The 20,911-nt window shown below is 37.9% G+C and overlaps 1 protein-coding gene across 8 annotated transcripts in view; it reads left to right on the top strand.

Annotated features, from left to right (window-relative positions):
• LARP4 (La ribonucleoprotein 4) overlaps positions 1-16,502 on the top strand; it is a 211,034-nt gene extending 194,532 nt beyond the window's left edge. For 6 of the 8 annotated variants that reach the window (XM_059185370.1, XM_059185371.1, XM_059185369.1 and 3 more), the window contains 4 exons: positions 2,838-2,999; positions 9,635-9,759; positions 10,037-10,205; positions 11,990-16,502. In XM_059185370.1, the coding sequence (XP_059041353.1) occupies positions 2,838-2,999; positions 9,635-9,759; positions 10,037-10,205; positions 11,990-12,328 (795 nt within the window). In that variant the 3' untranslated portion in view covers positions 12,329-16,502. The remainder of the gene's footprint in view (positions 1-2,837; positions 3,000-9,634; positions 9,760-10,036; positions 10,206-11,989) is intronic. The other 2 variants (XM_059185374.1, XM_059185373.1) reach the window with 1 other exon arrangement.
• The last annotated feature ends 4,409 nt before the right edge of the window (positions 16,503-20,911 follow it).

The raw sequence follows: 20,911 nt of genomic DNA, 5'->3' as shown, positions 1-20,911 counted from the left end.
TCCTGGAGTCCCGGGATTGAGTCCCGCATCGGGCTCCCAGCTCCATGGGGAGTCTGCTTCTCTCTCTGACCTTCTCCTCGTTCATGCTCTCTCTCACTGTCTCTCTCTCAAGTAAATAAATAAAATCTTTAAAAAAAAAAATAATAAAATAAAATAAATTAAAATTTAAAAATGAAAATTTTTAGTGAAAAGTTTATTACGTTATTAATGGACATTTAAATACTTTCAGTCTTTCAGTCTTACAAACAGTAACTATAATAACTTCATACAACCATCATTTCCCATATATTTAATAATACCTGAAGGAGAATCCCTAGAATGGGATTTCTGGGTTATAATTCAGTAAATTGCTACCAACCCACAGCTTTCTATAGGGGTTGTGCCAATTTACACTCTTGTCAGACATTGAACAAAAGTTCCTATTTAGGGGCGCCTGGGTGGCTCAGTGGGTTAAAGCCTCTGCCTTCGGCTCAGGTCGTGATCCCAGGATCCTGGGATCGAGCCCCGCATCGGGTTCTCTGCTCGGCAGGGAGCCTGCTTCCTCCTCTCTCTCTCTCTCTCTCTCTGCCTGCCTCTCTGCCTACTTGTGATCTGTCAAATAAATAAATAAAATCTTTAAAAAAAAAAAAAGTTCCTATTTATCAGCCCTATAAATATAGGACATTTTGCCAAGCTGATAAAGCTTATCGTTTACTTACAAAGCTCTCTGGATGGTGTGGGAAACTTAAACTGTTTATTGATATTTGGTGGAGACAATTTTCTACCTACTATTTTCTTCTATCCACTAATCTTATAAAACTGCCTATAGATTAAAAAAACTTTTATGGTTCTAAATATGTTTTTATTTGAATTTTGACTTATCTAGCTTCAAATTAATCATGTTTTTATTTTTTTGTGGTTTGTTCATGGTGAGTGTTTGCCATCTCTTACCTGAAAACAAAAGGAATTGAGAAATCAGAATGATGAAGGAACCCACAGAGGTCTCAAGAAAAACCCTGCCTAGAATTTACAGATAAATCATAAATTATAGGGCGCCTGGGTGGCTCAGTGGGTTAAGCCGCTGCCTTCGGCTCAGGTCATGATCTCAGGGTCCTGGGATTGAGTCCCGCATCCGGCTCTCTGCTCAGCGGAGAGCCTGCTTCCCTCTCTCTCTCTCTTTCTCTCTGCCTGCCTCTCCGACTACTTGTGATTTCTCTCTGTCAAATAAATAAATAAAATCTTTAAAAAAATAAAATAAAATAAATAAATTATAGTATAAAACTTGTTTTTACATGTATAAGTAGTGGATTATATATGCATATTAGTATACATATAGCATGTAGGCTACATATATAAGTAGTGAAAAGATAAGCATTTTCAAAGAAGAAAACATATTGTATTGTAACACACAGAATGGTCCTTAGGGCAAACTGTGAGTCTTTTAAAATAGTATTGTTTTTCATTTATAGCTTTCTGTACCAGGGGCCCCCATGACATGGCAACAACTTTTTTAGGATACCATTGCAGCAGTCCACATGAATCCCTAAGTGGCCTTTAACAATTGAGGAGAGAAGAGATTAGTTTTGAAGTCCGTATAATATGTTGAAAATACGTTGAGGATTGACGACTGAAACAGTAAAGAAAAAGGAGATAAGCATGCTTTCAAGTAGGAAAGGCAGAGTGGACATGCCTTTGTACAGGAAGGAGATTTTAGCTAGAGACAAAATTTAGTATTTGTAAGCTTACAGAAAGTAATTGAAATCATAAAAGTAGATGAAATCATTCAAGGGACTCTGTAAAGCAAGTGATTTAAATAAAGTGGTCAAGAATGGAACTTTGGCAACAAAGTAACTTTGGGCTGAAGAATGAGATTACTTAGTATGTTGTTGCTGTATCCAAGCAAAATCTGAGTAGAGAGTGCTGATAGGCAAATGGATGTCTAGGTTTCAGGTAAAGTTCTGGGCTGACAGTATTGAAAGTGTAAAATTCAGTGAGTTTTGGCAAATTTCCAGTGGTGTGTAGCCAGAAAGTGACCAAAAGTGAAAAATATAGTTGTAAAGGTTGTTTGCATATAGGTTAGTAGTTGAAGGCATGAATAGTGGCTATCACAATAGGGAGAGTATGGAATGAAAAGAGTAGTAACCACATAAAAACTGAAACTGTCGAAGGGTGTAGGTAGAGAGCTGCAAGCACCTGATTATGAGATCTGAAAGTGAAGATAAAGAGGTATCACAGAAGCTAAGGGAGGAATGAGCTCCCAAAGGAAAGAATGTTTACTGTGCCAGCTTCTATATGAGGTTAGGGGGAAAAAAAGTCTGTCGGATATTGCATTGTGGAAGGCATTAGTGACTGGTCAGCGCAGTTTTAGTGGTGATTGCAGAGGTGAGGAAGTACAAGTGAGAGGCTTGTCAGGGAATAGAATGGTGAGCAGAAAGGCAGATCAGGAGATTTTTTCAAGGAAGGATATTCTTGTGAAGACTATATGGAAGGAGAAAAGCTAATGGCAAATTTAGGTCACACAAGGGTTTTTATTTTTGTTCTGGAAAGGGAGTAACAAGTTAGAAAACAAATAGTGGAGATTTGGTTAGCAGGCTTAAGGAGTGTGACACAGTTTGCAAAAAAAAAAAAAAAAAAAAAAAGGAGAGGCAGTTGATGAAAGGTAAGCAGGATTGATTAAAAAAATAATAATAATAAAAGCTCAACTGGGAGGAGAAGCCAGGAATTTATAGGAGAACAAACAATTCTGTGCATTAGTATAGAGTTAATTTTGTTTGTTTCCTTATAGCTCTCAGCTTCTGTGGTACAGGATTAGGGAATGAGATTGGCTTGTGATCTGTTTTATGATTTGTGTCTTTTAGAGACCCCCGTCTTCATCAGCTGAAGCAAAGGCTCCAACACCAAAGTTTGACTTATTAGCCTCAAATTTTCCTCCTTTACCTGGAAGTTCATCGAGAACTCCAGGTGAACTTGTTTTGGAGAGTAGGATGTCTGATGTTGTTAAAGGTGTCTACAAAGAAAAGGTAAATACTGAGGCATCCATCTTTTACTTGTGTGACCATAGCTAGCCTTTGTTTGCAGTTATTATTTGAAATTTTATTTGCACTTAATATGTATTTCTATCATGCTTTTTATTCATGGGATTGTTAGCTTACTTTGAGTATTATAAAAAGATTTATGATGAAGCTACACAGGCCAGTAAAGCACTGGGTGTTGTGTAAGACTGATGAATCACAGACCTGTACCCTTGAAACAAATAATACATTATATGTTAATTAAAAGTAAAATAAATAAAAATTAAACCAGTTCAAAAAAGTAAAGTGTTTCTTCACTTTTGCAGGTCTTTGGTATCAGGCAACTCATCTTGGTAGAACCAATTAATGCAAACTGGTGGAAAGTGTTATTTGCGCTGAAGCCTGTAATTAGTGATGTAAATAAATTCCAAGTTTGGTAAAATTCAGGCTTTCAAGTAATGGAGAGTTGATATCGAAGACATAGGAAATCAACCTTTAGGATAGGTCCCCCTCCTAAAATAGTTTTGAGTGTAGACCTCTTCCTGTACGAAGTCTTCACACCCAACATATTTTTCTCATTTTCTTCTCTTTTTTTCTTAATTCAATTTTTATTTTAATTTTATAGGACATACACATGGTACAATTAGGTTCATAGTGAAAAATAGTAGACCTGTGCAGCCATTTTGACTAGCTTTTTCTCGTTTTCCCCCTATATTTCTAAATAAATGGTTATCTGCTATTTCTTTTTCTTTATTTTTTTTCTTTTTCTTTCCCTTTCTCTTTCTCTTTTTTTCTTTTTTTTAAGTAATCTCTGCACCCAAGGTAGGGCTTGAACTCACAACCCCGAGATCGAGTTGCATGTTCACAGTATACTTTATTTCTTGGACTTTACAAGTTTCAACATTATCTATTAACTTTCCATTTAGAACCTAAGGATTTAGCTCTCTTAAGCCAGCATACTTTTCTTACCCTCCCTGTATATTTTACTCCATTGTTTCTAGAATACCATCCATTATAAGGTTCCCTAGATTTAGTATCATTAAGAAAGTAAAAAGCAGGGCTGGGTGCCTAGGTGGTGCAGTTGGTTAAGCAACTGCCTTCGGCTCAGGTCATGATCCCAGAGTCCTGGGATTGAGTCCCACAGTGGGCTCCCGGCTCCACAGAGAGCCTGCTTCTCCCTCTGACCTTCTCCCCTCTCGTGCTCTCTCTCACTTTCTCTCTCTCAAATAAATAAATAAAATCTTAAAACAAAACAAAAGCAGGGGTGCCTGGATGGCTCAATAGGTTAAGCCTTCAGCTCAGGTCATGATCTCAGGTTCCTGGGATCCAGCTGTACCACCCTCCCCCAAGTTAGGCTCCCTGCTCAGACAGGGAGCACTCCTCCCTGCCACTCCTCCTTCCTCATTCTCTCTCTCTCTCTCTCTCTTTCTCTCAAATAAATAAAGCCTTTTTAAAAAAAGGTAAAAAGTATTGCCAGTTAGATTAGGATATACCACCATTTGTAAGTCACATCTTGATCCTCCCCCCCCCCCCCCACCAAACTGAACCTCACATTATACTGCACTTATTTCTCCTTATACTCTCAGTGGCTTGTTGCACAGTTGTGTAGCTGGGACTTGACTTTACCATCATCCTGAGAATTTTCCTTACTTTCTTTTGTTGAATCCTCTCTCTTTCTTACTCTTGTTTTACTTTCCTTTTTTATGGTATGTCACATCTTCCTGAGCTTCCTGAATTAGTGGTTTTTAGTATAAATTTCTTGAGATCTTGCATTCCAAAAATGTTTTTGTTTTCACATTGGATCAATAGCTTATTTCTGTAGAGATCTGCAATAGAAATCATTTTCCCACGGAATTTTGAAGGTATTTCTTTGTCTTCCCCTGTTTACAAAATTGTGCAATGTTGTAGTTATTTCATCAGCCTTAAGATAGACATTTTTCCACCTTTGAAAATCTGTGATTAAACATTACCCTTGTTTAAGTGGCAGTGTTTTTTCTTAGTAATACATAAAATAATGGTGTGTTTTACAGTTGATGGCTTTTTAAAGAAGAATAAAGTCGGAGCGCCTGGGTGGCTCAGTGGGTTGGGCCGCTGCCTTCGGCTCGGGTCATGATCCCAGGGTCCTGGGATCGAGTCCCGCGTGGGGCTCTCTGCTCAGCGGGGAGCCTGCTTCCTCCTCTCTCTCTGCCTGCCTCTCTGCCTACTTGTGATCTCTATCTGTCAAATAAATAAATAAAATCTTAAAAAAAAAAAAAAAAGAATAAAGTGTATCTCCCCTTGTGATCTCAACTCACGGTTGTGGACAGTAAACATCACAAATATCTGAACAATGCCATGTGTCTCCCCTTCCTTTTTACAATTCCTCCTATTTCTTCCCTTCCTCCCCGTCAGAGGAAACATCCTGACTTGGCAATAATAATTTTCTTGCTTTTCTTTATAATTTTACCATTCTTGCTTGGGAAACTTTTTCTGTAAAGTAGGTCTAGAACGTAAATATTTTAGGCTTGTGGGCCACATGCTAAAAACTTAAAAACCACTCTTAGCACATAGGCCATACCAACAAAACTCAGAGGCTGGATTTGGCCAGCAGGCCTTGAGAGTATACTGTTCAGTATAGAGAGTATACTGTTCAGTGTGCCTGTTCTTGAATACAACATAAATGAAATACGTATTCTCTTATTTCTTTCATTCTATATTGTGTGAAATTCATCTGTGTTGATACAAGTAGTTCATTTTACACTGTGTATTCTTTTGTAAGAATATCCTTATTTTGGGGCGCCTGGGTGGCTCAGTGGGTTAAGCCTCTGCCTTCGGCTCAGGTCATGATCCTCAGGGTCCTGGGATTGAGCCCCGCATCGGGATCTCTGCTCATCTGAGAGCCTGCTTCCCCCTCTCTCTCTATACTGGCTTTTCTGCCTACTTGTGATCTCTGTCAAAGAAAGAAAGAAAGAATATCCTTATTTTACTGTTGATGGGCACTTGATCTGTTGTGGGTTTTTTTGTTTTGTTTGTTTGTTTTTGACATTATAAGCAGTTCTGCTGTGTGTGTTCAAACTACACATACACCTTGTTTTTAGGTATATACATAGTGGAATTGCGGAGGGATAGGGCATCTAAAATTTAATTACAGTTGAGGTCAACTTACCTTTTCATGTTGTATTGGCCATTTGCGTTTCTCTTTAAGTATTTGGCACCTTTTTTTCCTGTTGGTTATCACTTAACTTTTTTTTTTTTAATATTTTATTTATTTATCTTACAGAAAACGAGAGAGAGAGATCACAAGTAGGTAGAGAGGCAGGCAGAGAGAGAGGGGGGAAGCAGGCTCCCTGCTGAGCAGAGAGCCCCATGCGGGGCTCCATCCCAGGACCCTGAGACCACGACCCGAGCCTGAGGCAGAGGCTTAACCCACTGAGCCACCCAGGCGCCCCAGGTTATCACTTATCTTACAGATTCGTGGAATTTTTAAATTTATTTTGGATACTAATCCTTTGTCAATGACATATATTACTAATTATGGTTTGTTTTCAGCGTTTAGTATTTGCGAGTGAAAACAAGTTCATATTTTAGTATGGTCCTATTTATCAGTCTTTTTTTCATGATTTGTTCTTTTTTGTATCTTGCTCAGGAAACAGTCTGGCTTCCAGAGATCCTTTTTAGAAACCTCTCGTTCGGGGCGCCCGGGTGGCTCAGTGGGTTAAAGCCTCTGCCTTCGGCTCGGGTCATGATCCCAGGGTCCTGTGATCGAGCCCCACATCGGGCTCTCTGCTCAGCGGGGAGCCTGCTTCCTCCTCTCTCTCTGTCTGCCTCTCTGCCTACTTGTGGTCTCTGTCTGTCAAATAAATAAATAAAATATTTTTTTAAAAAAATAAAAAAAGAAACCTCGTTCTGATCCTTCTATAACCTCTTTTTACCCCCCTCTCTGAGGGCTTGTAGGATCTTTATTTATCCCTGGTATTCTGTGAAATGTCATGAAGGTGTATCTTGCTTTGGCTCTTTATTAATTCATTGCACTGGATACTTGGTAGACCTTTTCAGTCTGGAAACTCATCCTTACATGCTAGGAAATTTTCCTATATTATCTCTTTGATAAATTCTTCACTTCCCTTAAACTCTTGTGGGGTTTGTTTGTTTGTTTGTTTGTTTTTTAATTTATTTGACAGAGAGCTCACAAGTAGGCAGAGAGGCAGACAGAGAGTGAGGGGGAAGCAGCCTCCCCACTGAGCAGAGAGGCCGATGCAGGACTCTATCCCAGGACCCTGAGATCATGACCTGAGCCGAAGGCAGAAGGTCAACCCACTGAGCCACCCAGGTGCCCCCTTCCTTGAACTCTTAATTTGATATGGCACCTTATAGGTCGAACCTCTGATTTTGTTCTGGCCTTCCTAATTTTTATTTTTATACTTGTCTATATATAATTCCACAAAGTTTTTCTGAATATTACCTTTAAACCTACTGAAATTTGGGGCTGCTTGGGAGGCTTAGTTGGTTAAATGTCTGCCTTTGGCTCAGATCATGATCCTGGGGTCCTGGGATCAAGCTCCCTGCTCAGTGGGACATCTATCTCGCCCTCTCCTTCTGCCCATCTGCACCCCTCCCCTCCCCCACTCATGCTTGCTCACTCACTCTCTCAAATAAAATCTTAAAAAGCGGGGGGCCACCTGGGTGGCTCAGTGGGTTAAGGCCTCTGCCTTCAGCTTGGGTTGTGATCCCAGAGTCCTGGGATATCAAGCCCCACATTGGGTGCTCTGCTCAGTGGGGAGCCTGCTTCCCCCTCTCTTTCTCTCTGCTGCCTCTCTGCCTCCTTGGGATCTCTGTCTGTCAAATAAATAAAATCTTTTAAATAAGAAACAAACCTAGTGAAATATGTATTTCATCAATTGACTTTAATATCCAGGGCTTGCTATTAGTTTTTGTTTCTGTTTTTTTAATGGGGGTGTGTGTGTGTGTGTGTTTGAGAGAGAGAGTGTGAGCAAGGGGGAGGGAGAGAGGGAAAAGCAGCCTCCTACTGAGCAAGGATCTCAGTGCGGGACTCTTATCCCAGGATTCTGGGGTCATGACACAAGCTAAGGCAAATGCTTAACCGACTGAGCTACTCAGGCATCCTTTGCTATTGTTGTTGGGTATTTTTAATTTTTAAAATTGTGTTAAGGGGTGCCTGGGTGGCTCAGTCAGTAAAGCATCTGCCTTCAGCTCAGGTTATGATCTTGGGGTCCTGGGATCAAGCCCCGCATTGGACTCCCTGCTTAGTGGTGAGCCTGCTTCTCCCTCTCCTCTGTGCCACCCGCCCCCCCCAACCTTAAGCTCTCTCTCTCGCTCTATCTGAAATAAATAAAAATATATATTTTTAAGTATGGTAAATTGCACGTAATATAAAATATACCAACTTAAAGGATGCCTGGGTGGTTTAGTCAATTAAGCATCCAACTCTTGATTTCAGCTTTTGTCCTGATCCCTCAGGGTGGTAAAACAGTGTGGTGTCTGTTTGAGATTCTCTCCCTCTGCCCCTTCTAAAAAATTTACCATCTTAAACATTGTTCATTGTGTGCAGTTCAGTTGTGCTAAATACATTCACAATGTTGTGCATCTAATCTCCAGAACTTTTTATCTTATAAATATAAAATGCAGTAGGGCACACCTGGCTAGCTCATTTGGTAGAGCATGCAACTCTTGGTCTCTGGGTTGCAAGTTCAGACCCCACATTGGGTGTAGAGATTCCTTAAAACACAAGATCTTTAAAAAATAATAATAAAGTCAGGGCACTTGGGTGGCTCAGTCGTTAAGCGTCCGTCTTCAGCTCGGGTCATGATCCTGGGGTCCTGGGATCGAGCCCCACATAGGGTTCCATGCTCTGTGGGCAGCCTGCTTCTCCCTCACTCACTCTCCCTGCTCATGTTCCCTCTCTTGCTATGTCTTTCTCTGTCAAATAAATAAATAAAAACTCTTTAAAAAAAAAAATAATAATAAAGTAAAATGGTATACCCATTACACGGTGACTCCCATTACCCATTACCTCTTCCCTCAGCCACTGGCAGCCACCATTCTACTTTGTCTATATAAATGTGAGTACTCTGGGTAACTTGCATAAGTGAAATGATGTAGTATTTGTCTTTTTGTGACTGGCAGCATGATGTTCTCAAGGTTCATTCATTATGGTAGTGTGTACTAGTACTTCGTTCCTTTTATTGCACAGTAACATTCCATTATATGGATATACCACATTTTGTTTATCTGTTCACCAGTTGATGACTGTTTAGGTTGTTCACGGTTTTTTGGCTACTATGAATAAGGCTACTGTGAAAATCTGTGTGTAGACATATCTTCTCTTGGGTATATACTGTTGGGTCATACGGTAACTGTTTAACTTTTTGAAGAACTATCAGACTGTTTTCCAAAATGCACCATTTTGCATTACTGCTTTCAGTGTATGAGAGTTCTGATGTCTCCATATCATCACAAACATTTGTTTCTTATTGGTTATAGCCACCCTAATGAGTGCAAAGTGATTTCTCATTGTGGTTTGAATTTGCATTTCCCTAATGACTGATGATGGTTAAACATCTTTACAAGCGCTTATTGGCCATTTGGACATCTTCTTTGGAGAAGTGTCTATATGAGTTAATTTTGAAGTATGTTTTTACTTTAAGGATAATGAAGAGTTGAGAGTTAGTTGCCCAGTGCCTGCAGAGGATGAACAGACAGACTGCACCTCTGCTCAGCAACTCAGTATGAGTACCAGTCCTCCATGTACAGCTGAGCTTCCTGCATTAAGGTACAGGTTCAGTATAGAAAATCTTCTACATTATTAATTACTTTTTCGGGGTGCCTGGGTGTCTCAGTAGGGTAAGCCTATGCCTTGGGCTCAGGTCATGATCTCAGAGTCCTGGGAACAAGCCCCGAATTGGGCTTCTCTCTCTTTCTCTCTCTGTCAAGTAAATAAATAAAATCTTTAAAAAAAAAAAAAAAAAAGATTACTTTCTCTTCTGATTATTTGCTCAGCTCTTTGTTTGTGCTGTACTAAGTCTAATGTCAAGCTCTCTTTTCCTTAGCACAACTCAGCAAGAAAAGGATCCAGTAGAGGATTCCACTGTTCAAAAGGATGTTCTCAACCAGACAACTATACCAGTTTCTTCCCCAAGTACTGCAAAGCCATCAAGGACAAATAGTACTTCACCATGTAATAGTAACATAAATGCACCTGTAGCTGTGGCCCTACAGGTAACTTGAGGAATTTAGTATGTGGGGGGGGGAAAAGTAATTGGCTAAATAATAAGTGGTTTGTTTTTTATTTTGTTTTGTTTTTGCATAAGTCTTTATAGAGCAGAGTCATTTGGAAATAGCCCAAATTGAGGCTGCCAGCCTCAAATGAAACTCAGGAAGTTTAAAGTCACTGTGAAGAAATGGGAAATTTTAGCCATGTTGAGATAGTGAGGAAGTAACTGTTCATTCTGGGGTTTTGTTGTTGTTGTTGTTTTAAGACTTTATTTGAGCAAGAGAGAGTATGAGTTGGGAAGAGGGAGAAGCAGACTCCTTGCTTCAGCTGAGTAGGAAACCCCATGCAGCACTCCATCCCACAACTCTGGGTCATGACCTGAGCCAGAGGCAGATGCCCAACCAACTGAGCCACCCAGGTAGCCCCAATTCTGTTCTGTTTTGTTTTTTTAATGGCCCTTTTTTTTTTTTTTAAGATTTTATTTATTTATTTGACAGAACAATAGAGAGTACAAGTAGGCAAAGCAGTAGGCAGAGGGAGAGGGAGAAGCAGGCTCTCTGCTGAGAAGGGAGCCCAATGCAGTACTTGGTCACAGGACCCTGCAATCATAACCTGAGCCAAAGGCAGCTGCTTAACTGACAGAGCCACCCAGGTGCCCCATTAATGGCTTTTTTTCTGATTACCTTCTAGCTAAGTGAAACTTCTTTCTTACTCAGGTTATGATGAGGTATTATTTTTGGGCTAAAGGGACTCTGAGCCCTTTTGAAATTCCTTTTTTAATAATGTTTAACAAGTCTTAGGGCTACTTCCGTTATTAATCAGTTTACAGAAATCATTTTTATAATTAGGGAAATACAGAAAAGCAGGGCAAAAACACAACATTTAATAATCTTTTCATTCATTAATATAACTAATTGCATTTTGGTATAGTTTCTTTTTTCTAGGTTAAGGACATTTTATTTTCTTATTTAATACTAGTACAATGGCAGCTACCGATTACTGAATGCCTGCTATATGTTAAGACCAGTGCTAAATACTTTTCACTTGCTTTATCCCATTCACATAAGGCCCCTATTGTCCTTTTTTCCACATGAGGTTAATTAAAACTTTTAAATAGTCTTCTATTAATATATTATTTGTTCCCATAGGGCGCCTGGGTGGCTTAGTGGATTAAGCCGCTGCCTTCAGCTCAGGTCATGATCTCAGTGTCCTGGGATCGAGCCCCGCATCGAGCTCTTTGCTCGGCGAGGAGCCTGCTTCTCTCTCTCTGCCTGACTCTCTGCCTACTTATGATCTCTCTCTCTGTCAAATAAATAAATAAAATCTTTAAAAAAAAAAAAGAAATATATATATATATCATTTGTTCCCAGCTGCTCTGTTGAGAGTCTTATGAAATCCATCTCAGGGTTCTTTGTAGCCATGGAAGAGAGAATAGAATCATTTTATTTCATCAGATGAATGTACATTATTTACTTAATCTGTCCTTCCTTATTAGACATTTAGGTTGTTTGCAGTTTTTTCATCACCATAAGCAATGCTGACATGAGCATCTTCTAGATTAATTCCTCAGGTGACATTATTGTATCATATATAAATTGCCAAGGCTTTTTATTATTTCAGCAAAAAAAATGTTTAAGATTACTATAATACACTTTAATAATAGTGTATATGAGAATGCCTGTTTCCCTTTTCTAGAAGATAGCTTACTGATTTTCTTGTGGATCACATTATCCTTTTTGTACTTTATTTAAAGAATGTACCATAAATTTTTTTTATCTTCACTTCAAAGGAACCCCGAAAGCTAAGTTATGCTGAAGTGTGCCAGAAGCCCCCTAAAGAGCCATCTCCAGTTCCTGTGCAGCCACTGCGAGAACTTCGCTCCAATGTAGCCTCTCCCACCAAAAATGAAGAGAATGGAGCTCCTGAGAAGTCCATTGAGAAATCACATGAGAAGCCAGAAGTAAGGGCTAGTAAGGAGTATTCTAGCTTCCGAGGCAATACCATTCCCAGGGGAGCAGCTGGAAAAATCAGGGAACAGAGACGCCAGTTTGGCCATAGGGCTATACCTCAGGGAGTGACTCGACGTAATGGCAAAGAGCAATATGTGCCACCCAGATCACCAAAGTAAAGAAACAAACAAACAAAAAAACTATTCAAAAACTTCTCTCTCTTCCCATTAAACTTGAGCCGTGGCTATATTGAACTGTTCTGGAGGGGAAGGGGTAGCCAGGAAGGAAACAGGAGAAAAGTGTCTGTCCTTAAATCATTATGGATTTTGGAGTTGTGAGCAGTAGAATCCCAAAATTCATCTCTAAAGTGATTTTAAAATGCTGGAGGATTCCAATCAGTATAAATATATATATATGTATACATATATAAAAATATAATTTTTCTATTTTTGTTTTTGGTTTTAATTTGCAGAGCTCTTCTGCCTAGAATCAATTTTGAGGGTTCAGATTTAGCTTGAAAAAAAAAAAAACATATTACACATCCTTCAGTACAGGAGATGAGGGAGTGAGAGAAAATATTTTTTGAAGAAACATTTCTGTAAAATTAGAAATTACTTTTTTTAATCTATTTAAAGTTTGGCTTGGAGAATGCCATCTCTGCCTATATGGCCTTGTGTTGCAAAGCAGATCAGTGGCTAGGGTGCCTGTTGTGTGAGTGTGTGCAAGAGTGATTGAAGCCAAATCTGTTGTCATGTTAGTAAATGATTTGAAAACTGAATGTAATACTTGAGTAGATTTTTTTTTCCATTTTGAAATTCAGTCTGTCTTTTTGACCTTAATATTTCATTCAACAAACTTTTAAGCGCTGATTGTACTTGGAGATGTGACTATCAATCAGTTTGATACTCAAGGAAAGAAAGGGGGTTATTCAAAAAATCAAAAATTTGTTTTAGGTCTGAGTGGATAGGTCAAATGGACTTCAGAGGTTTAAACTGCTTTGTGATTTCCTGCCCCACCCCACCCCTAAAATAAGAGACAGGTTTTTTTGTTGCTTCATTGTCATTCTCTGTTCTTTGACTACCCACCCCCAAAAGCAAAATAACCAACATCTTACAGAATTGTATGTTTCTAATTGCCTTGACAGTTTAGTCAAATCATATAACTGTTCTAATCTCCGATTGAACATTGAAGTAGTTTACTCTTCTGTTCATGTATTTAGAACTTTAGATCCCAGAATGGTAGGTCAGACTGACCCTACAGTAATTTATTTGTGTTCGTGTTAAAGATGAAACATTGTAACTGATTTCTTTAAGTGTTAAGTAGTGTAGAAGTAAAAAAAAAAAAATATATATATATATATATTAAAGGCTTAATTTGGGGGTGACTTTTTTCTGTTTACAATGTATTTTATCATCATCTTCCTTTTCTCCCAAAAAACAAAAAAACAAAAAAACAGTTTGGAATTCACAGAAACAGAACCAGCAAGTCATGGTACTTTTTGACTTAAAGTGAGAAAGATAGTTGAAGAAAATTAATAGTACATACTTTCTCAGTGAATAAAGTTGTAGCTGTCATATTAAGTAGGCACGTTTACATGCTGGTGTTTAGAAAATGGCTAAAATATTAAAAACCATTTTGCATTAATCTGTTTTAAGTCCTACTATTTTCAGAGTTCCATGTAAGGTGGGGTTTTGTTTTCTTTTTAGGGATAGTTTGTAATAGTCATAACTATCCCTTATGTTAGTGAATTACATATGTACAAATTGAAACTGTAAATTGTGAACACTGGAAAGAACCATTGTGACATAGAGTAAACATCTTAGTAATATATTAAAATGAATGTAAATGGAGGTTAAAATTACATTACTGTGAAACTCATCTTCCAACTCTAAGTTAATCTTTGGAGATTTGTATTAGTAGGTAACTAAACACTGCACATTTCTGTACAAGCCAGGATTATCATTTCTTTGTAACTTATTCAGCTTGGCAATTGCTTTTGATTTGGTGGATTGATAACATGGTATAATATATTTAAGCAGTTTGAAACTATTCATTTCTACACACTATTTTTAAAAATCATCTACTAGATGAAACATACAATAAAACTACCTGTGCTGAAATTTGGGGGAAGTTTAGGTCCTTTAAAAAAAAAGTATTAATAATCATTGACTACATCTATGATAAAAGTGCTTATTTTGGTTTACTTAGATAATGCTGCAGTTGGTGGAAATGATAAACATTTAAAGTGTTAACACTCTGTGAATGCATTGGATTTAAGAGAATAAACATTTTATAAAAATCACTTGGTAAGGATTATAAACTTAATTATTGCACTTAAGAATGAAACATTACTTTTTTACAATGTCACAGAAATAGGCTTGTATTACTTGTATGCTTGTGTGACTTTTAGTCCACCCAACTTCTAAAAACTAAATGTTCTAATTGAAACAGAAGAAAAGAGTCTTCTTTTTGAAGAAAGCAACTGTGTTCTTGCCTTTTTACCCAAAATGTTATTGGAAGTAGAAATTTGAAGACATGATCATTTTTAAATTTCTTATAAAATACATAGTGTTTTAATTTAATTTGCCTCATTACAGTTAATAGTTCCCAGTTTGGTGGGATGTATAGGGAAGAGTGTGTGTGTGTGTGTGTGTGTGTAATATATTTTTTTTCACAGTATGTATTTAGCATTTATTTTATTACAGCAGATTTAAGGTTTGTATGAAAATGATGCCTGTGAGTTGTGTGAAACTGTTTGGATTTTTTTCCAGCAGTTCTCTGTAACTGATGCAGGTTGGGCGCTTACTGTAGTTCAGCTATTTATTTGGTTCTGTAGAGGGAGGAATTTAAATGTCAAATTTTTCTCTTCATCCTTATGACTTAACATTTCCTTGGATTGTTGGAGGCTAAAAGTAGATGCAAATGATAATGAGTGTATAGTTTGGTGGTTTTCTGTCATAGTTCTTATTGCATGAAGAGAATAAGAGTCACACAAGTTCATCACTTAGCACTTCATAGAGAAGGTATTTGGAGATCACTGCAAGACCTCTCTCCATTTTCTATCCTGATAATTGAGCTTTTCAGGATATCTAGGGCCTGTCTCTACTTGAGTGATTCCATTTTTGCAAGTATAGACTGGCATTCAAAAGAGTGATCCATCTAAATTTTACTCACTTGAATTTTGGAAGAAGAGAAGATCTTTTAGTAATCAGGATTTATTGTTGTCATCTTATGTGCTCGATTTGCATGTGGTCTCAAATGACATGCTGATTTTTAATTTATTTGTGGTTCCTAAAATTAAGGTAGTTCCTAAAATTAAGGTAATTTGAATATTGCTTTACATTCCTTTTTAAATAACCAGGTTGGCTTTGCAAAAGGCTTAATGATGGAGTATTTGATCTGCTGGTGCAGAAAATAGTATTTAAAAGTTACTGAATACTTTTTTTAAGCTTTATTAGTTATGGCCTTAATAGTTAGTCTTTTGGCTTAAATGTCCACTGGTTTTACTTTGACACAATTAAACAGCACTGGGGATAAGTCTCTTGATATTTGTGTTGGGCGGGTATATTAACCCTATTTTAAAAGTACCATTTTGTTTGTTTTTATAGAAAAGGTAAAATGCAAGAGGACAGTGTATTCTTTTTGAAGGTTTTTATAAATTAACGTATGATGAGGTTTTTTTCCTAATTTTTTATATTTCCTTACAATGTGGTGGCCACTAATTTAACTTGAGGCTTTTCTGGTGTATGCTAACTTAGCTAGTCTGAGCTTCCAAGAAGATACATAGACATTTCAGTTTTTATTAACTGAATGAGACATTTTAAGAAGTTGAAAGAGAATTTGTGTTCAAGTTGAAAGTAAATTCTCTTTCGAAATCACCTGATTATTAAATAATTTTATTTTTTAAAAACTAACAGTTTTTTATGAATTGAGTAGACAGTTCCTAAAAATACAACTCAGATGTCAACAGGCTGTGTATAAAATAAAATGGTTTTATTTTCAGTTTTGTAGTACAAAACACTGATTAGTGTAGATAAAGAAACATCTACATCGATGGTGGGTTGTTTTGTTTTGTTTTTGCCTGATTTACTTGTCTTTTGAGTGACCCCTATTAAATGTTTGGGGTCAGGGATCAGAACCAGTTACCCAGCTTCTATTTTGTCCATTTCTTAAGTTTGTTCCTGTTGTCCAAACTGCCCCCTCCCCCAAAAAAAGATGGTGTGACACATGCTCATGCATATTATGTTAAAATGAGTACATCCTTGTATTTGTATTTCTGTTTTCAACATTGCCAAGGTGCTATGGGAAATTAAAGTAACACAAAATTAGAAAAAATAAAATTATTTAAAAGCAGGACTGGTTTCCTTTTCTCCAGGTGGTTTATGTCTAATGACTACTTGTATTTATTTTTCCATAATTCTGTGTGTTGCCTATTCCCTGAGTTCTATCATTATTCTGGTCTCAGGTCTTTTTTTGGTTTGGTTTGGTTTGATTTGGGGGAATGGGATACAGGATGTGTGAGATTTCCTCTATAAAGTGAGGGAAGAGAACCAGAAAATTCAGCAGTTATGGTCCTAGGCTTTTCTCAAAATCTTTTAGTGTCTGGAGAAGTGGTGATGGAGAAAAAAACCATAAGGCAATGTGCAGCTTATGGATTTTGGTTTTCTGGGGTAGGTTATGGTCTGACCTGAGTGTAAATTCTAGGCTTTTAAACTTTTATTTCCAAGAGAAAACCATTAGGTTATTTTTAGCTTTTCACCACATCGTTGTTTTGTTGTATCTAAAGCTAAAGGATTTGGGAGCTTTTTTTTTTTTTTTTTTTTTTTAAGATTTTACTTACTTATTTGACAGAGGTCACAAGTAGGCAGAGAGGCAGGCAGAGAGAGGAAGGAAAGCAGGCTCCCTGGTGAGCAGAGAGCCCGATGTGGGGCTTGATCCCAGGACTCTGGGATCATGACCTGAGCTGAAGGCAGAGGCTTCCTGTGGAGCAGGAAGCTAGATGAGGGGCTGAATCCCAGGACGCTGGGATCATGACCCGAGCCAAAGGCAGACGCTTAACAACTGAACCATCCAGGCGCCCCTCAGTTTCAGTTTTCTATTTCAGGAAGGTTTTTACAAAGTTTAGCAGTTACTGCTAAAGGATGGTGAATTTCCTTAAAAGTCTGACAAAATTATCAAGGGTGTTCTAATTTGTGTGAGGTTTTTTTGTTTTTTGTTTTTTTTTTTAAATTTGTGTGAGTTTAAAGGAACTGGGATGTTTTTGCTTTCTTTATAATGATCCCACATTGGGACCTCCTTCTTCTGGTGTTGTGGGAAACAAAGGAACAGGCTACCTAAATACTTTTTAATGTATATATTTTATTTCTACACCCAGTTTGGGGCTTGAACTCATGACTCTGAAATCAAAGAGTCACATGCTCTTCTGACTGAGCCAGCCAGACACCCCTAAACATCTTTTTAAATTCATTTTTGGTAGCTGCTCTGCAGATCTTTCTTGTTCCTTTTGTATTATGTTTACTGTATAAGACTTAACATAGTACTACTCCAACCTCTCTAAAATATGTATGTGGCTTTTATCTTTACACACTTGTATTTTCAATGATGCATCTAAGTTCTAGTTTTGCATTCCCAATTCTGCCTGTACAAGTAACCGACACTGATCTATCAAAACTAATGGCATTACCTTACCATTAGAGTTCATCATAATGGGTAGAATATTATATATTGTCAGCTAATATTTATTGCATGCTATGTATTATATATATTGTCAGCTAATATTTATTGCATGCTATGTTCCAGACAGTGTGTTAGGCAACAGAAATATGCTTCCTGCCCTTATTGTGCTTAGCTTGAAATAGTCCTAAGTAATGGCAAAATATGAAAGCTGGAGTCAGAATCTGTGTGATTAGGAGTGAGGGATGGTGCAGGGATAGATATTTCTCCGAGAAAGGGGACATATCTGAAAGAGCAAAAAAATAGGTGGGCAGGAGGGTGTTCAGATTAGGAACAATTTGTGCATTAGCATTTTACCATGCACTGGAAGAATTAGAGGGTCCTGCACATAAAATCATGGGTGCCATTGTTTGATCTTTCAAGCTGAGGCTGAAGAAAGAGGGAAGAGCCAGACTCCCAAGATTTGAAACTTGTGCACTCTGGACAATAGATGGGAGACCAGTTAGATTGTACCTCATGATGATAGGTTGGAACAAAGTGGAAGATTTGAGAAATTTCTGGGAACAAGACTTAAATGGATAAGATCTATTGAGGGAAGAAGAGCGAAGTAAGCATCAAAAATTACTCATGAGGGGTGCCTGGGTGGCTCAGTGGGTTAAAGCCTCTGCCTTCAGCTGGGATCATGATCTCAGGGTCCTGGGATCGAGTCCCACATCAGCCTCCTTGCTCGGCAGGGAGCCTGCTTCTTCCTCTGCCTCTGCTGCTGGCACGCTCTCTCTCTCTCTCTCTCTCTCTGGCAAGAAAATAAATTTTAAAAATCTTAAAAAAAAAATTACTCATGAATTTGTGGCTCTGGAACGGGATGGAAGTTTGTGCCATTCGCCATGATTGGAGGGATACGTTGGCAAAAAACATTTTGCAGGAAGGGAAATATATTATGAGTACAGTTTTGAAATAGTTAGGCTTTCTCCTTCTGCAGGGTTTCTAATAATACTAACAGTGGAGACCTGGGGGAACAAAAATAATACTAAACTAAAAATCATTCCTTTTAAGTCCAAAAGACAATAGTTCATCTCCAACATAAGGTGGTTTTCATTAGATTGCATTTTCTTTTTTTTTTTATTATTATTTATTTATTTATTTATTTATTTTTTAGACATTTTATTTATTTGACAGACAGAGATCACAATAGGCAGAGAGGCAGGCAGAGAGAGAGGAGGAAGCAGGCTCCCCGCTGAGCAGAGAGCCCGATGTGGGGCTCGATCCCAGGACCCTGAGATCATGACCTGAGCCGAAGGCAGAGGCTTTAACCCACTGAGCCACCCAGGTGCCCCTAGATTGCATTTTCTTTCAGCTAATTTTATTCTTGCCTTCCCACCTCACCCCCCACCCCCGCACCCCGCCCCACCTCCAGTCCCCTTTCAGCTAATTTAAAATGTGACTATTAGGCTACATTTTAATGTAGCCTAAATAAAAAATGTTTGGTTTATATCTGTCCCTACTTCTCTGTCTTAATTATCGGTACCTTAATCCCAATCATCCTCTATCCCCTTGGACAGTTTCCAGGCTACCAACTATTGTGCTAACTACTTAATATGTGATTTCATTCAAGACTTAATGTTCCGGGGCACCTGGGTGACTCAGTGGGTTAAAGCCTCTGCTTTCACCTCAGGTCATGATCCCAGGGTTCTGGGATCAAGCCCTGCATCAGCTCTCCGCTCAGCAGGAGACCTGCTTCTCTTCCTCTCTCACTGCCTGCCTCTCTGCCTACTTGTGATCTCTGTCTGTCAAATAAATAAATAAAATCTTTTAAAAAAAAATAAAGACAATGTTCCCAGTTCTCATCAATAAGGTCTGTCATGTATTGGATAGGAATAAAAAGCATTAAGCTTGTGAAAGCATTAAGCTCGTCGTGTCTGTTATAACTAAACATTTTCTTCACAATCAATGTGCCATTTTTCTGGGTGTAGATTCTTAAAAGACATAATTCATGTCTGCCTCAGCAAAACCAGTTGTGTCCTAGAAATCATGTAATAGCCATAAACATGGGTCAAAGGTTGTAGAATTTAAATACCTATCAAACTTGGCCCTTTTCTTTAGTTAAAGGCTTCCCTTAGCTATAGCCATCTCTGCTACTAATACTAGTGTATTTAGGCAAATCATTTAATTCTCTCTGCTTGTTTACTCATCGGTTAAATTATGGAGTAATAATTAATACTCTTCAAAGTTTCCAAATGTAAACTTACTAAAATTTTCCTAAAAATTTGTTGTGTCTTAACCACTATCTTATTTTCCTGTAGATGTATGGCTATTTTCCATCTGTTTTGAAACCTTCAGCAAATACCCAGTTGTCTATTTTAAATGTGGTAGAACTGGATCCAAGTGCATAATCTCACCCTAGCCCCTATCTCTCCATCTCTCCCATCTTCCCTCTCTCTCCTCTCCCTCGCCTTTCTCTCCCATGCCCAGTCTACTAGCTGTGCGTTGGCTTCTTTCTCAAGTGGGCTTTCTCCATGTGACAGGAAAGGTTACAGTAACAGTTATATATTTACATGGTCCTTGCAGCAACTTCCAGGTAAAGAATTCTCTCACCCAGTGTCCATATAGCAAATCTTTTTAAGCCCTGTAGCTTTTTAGTGTATTTTGTTCTAAAGGGCGAATTGCATCCATGGTGGTTTTTGTTAAAATGTCTGGCTATTCTTGTGATTGTTTTTTCTGTAATATGAATTTTAGAATCAGCTAACAAATTTTGTTTTAAAATCTATTTTAAAAAATTTTAAAGATTTCTATAGATATTATATTTACAGGAAATTTTGGGAGAAGTGACTTTATGGTTTTAAGGCCTATAGCTTTTTAGTATGCTTTGATCTCTGTTCAGGCAAATCCTCCTTTTAAATTTTTTACTTTTAATTTTTCTTGACTTTCCTTGAACATTTTATCTTTTACTGAAACTTTTTTTTGAGTGAGCTTCTCAAGTTAGAATTTAGAAAATCACAATAGGATTTTCATAAAAATTGCACTGATTCATGTAGATTAATTTTTGAAGCATTGATATGTTGAGTTTGGGTGGGGTTTTTTTTTCCCATTTA

The sequence above is a fragment of the Mustela lutreola genome, chromosome 8, assembly GCF_030435805.1.
Source record: "Mustela lutreola isolate mMusLut2 chromosome 8, mMusLut2.pri, whole genome shotgun sequence".
Lineage (NCBI taxonomy): Eukaryota > Metazoa > Chordata > Mammalia > Carnivora > Mustelidae > Mustela > Mustela lutreola.
This window is presented reverse-complemented; position numbering and strand designations above follow the sequence as displayed.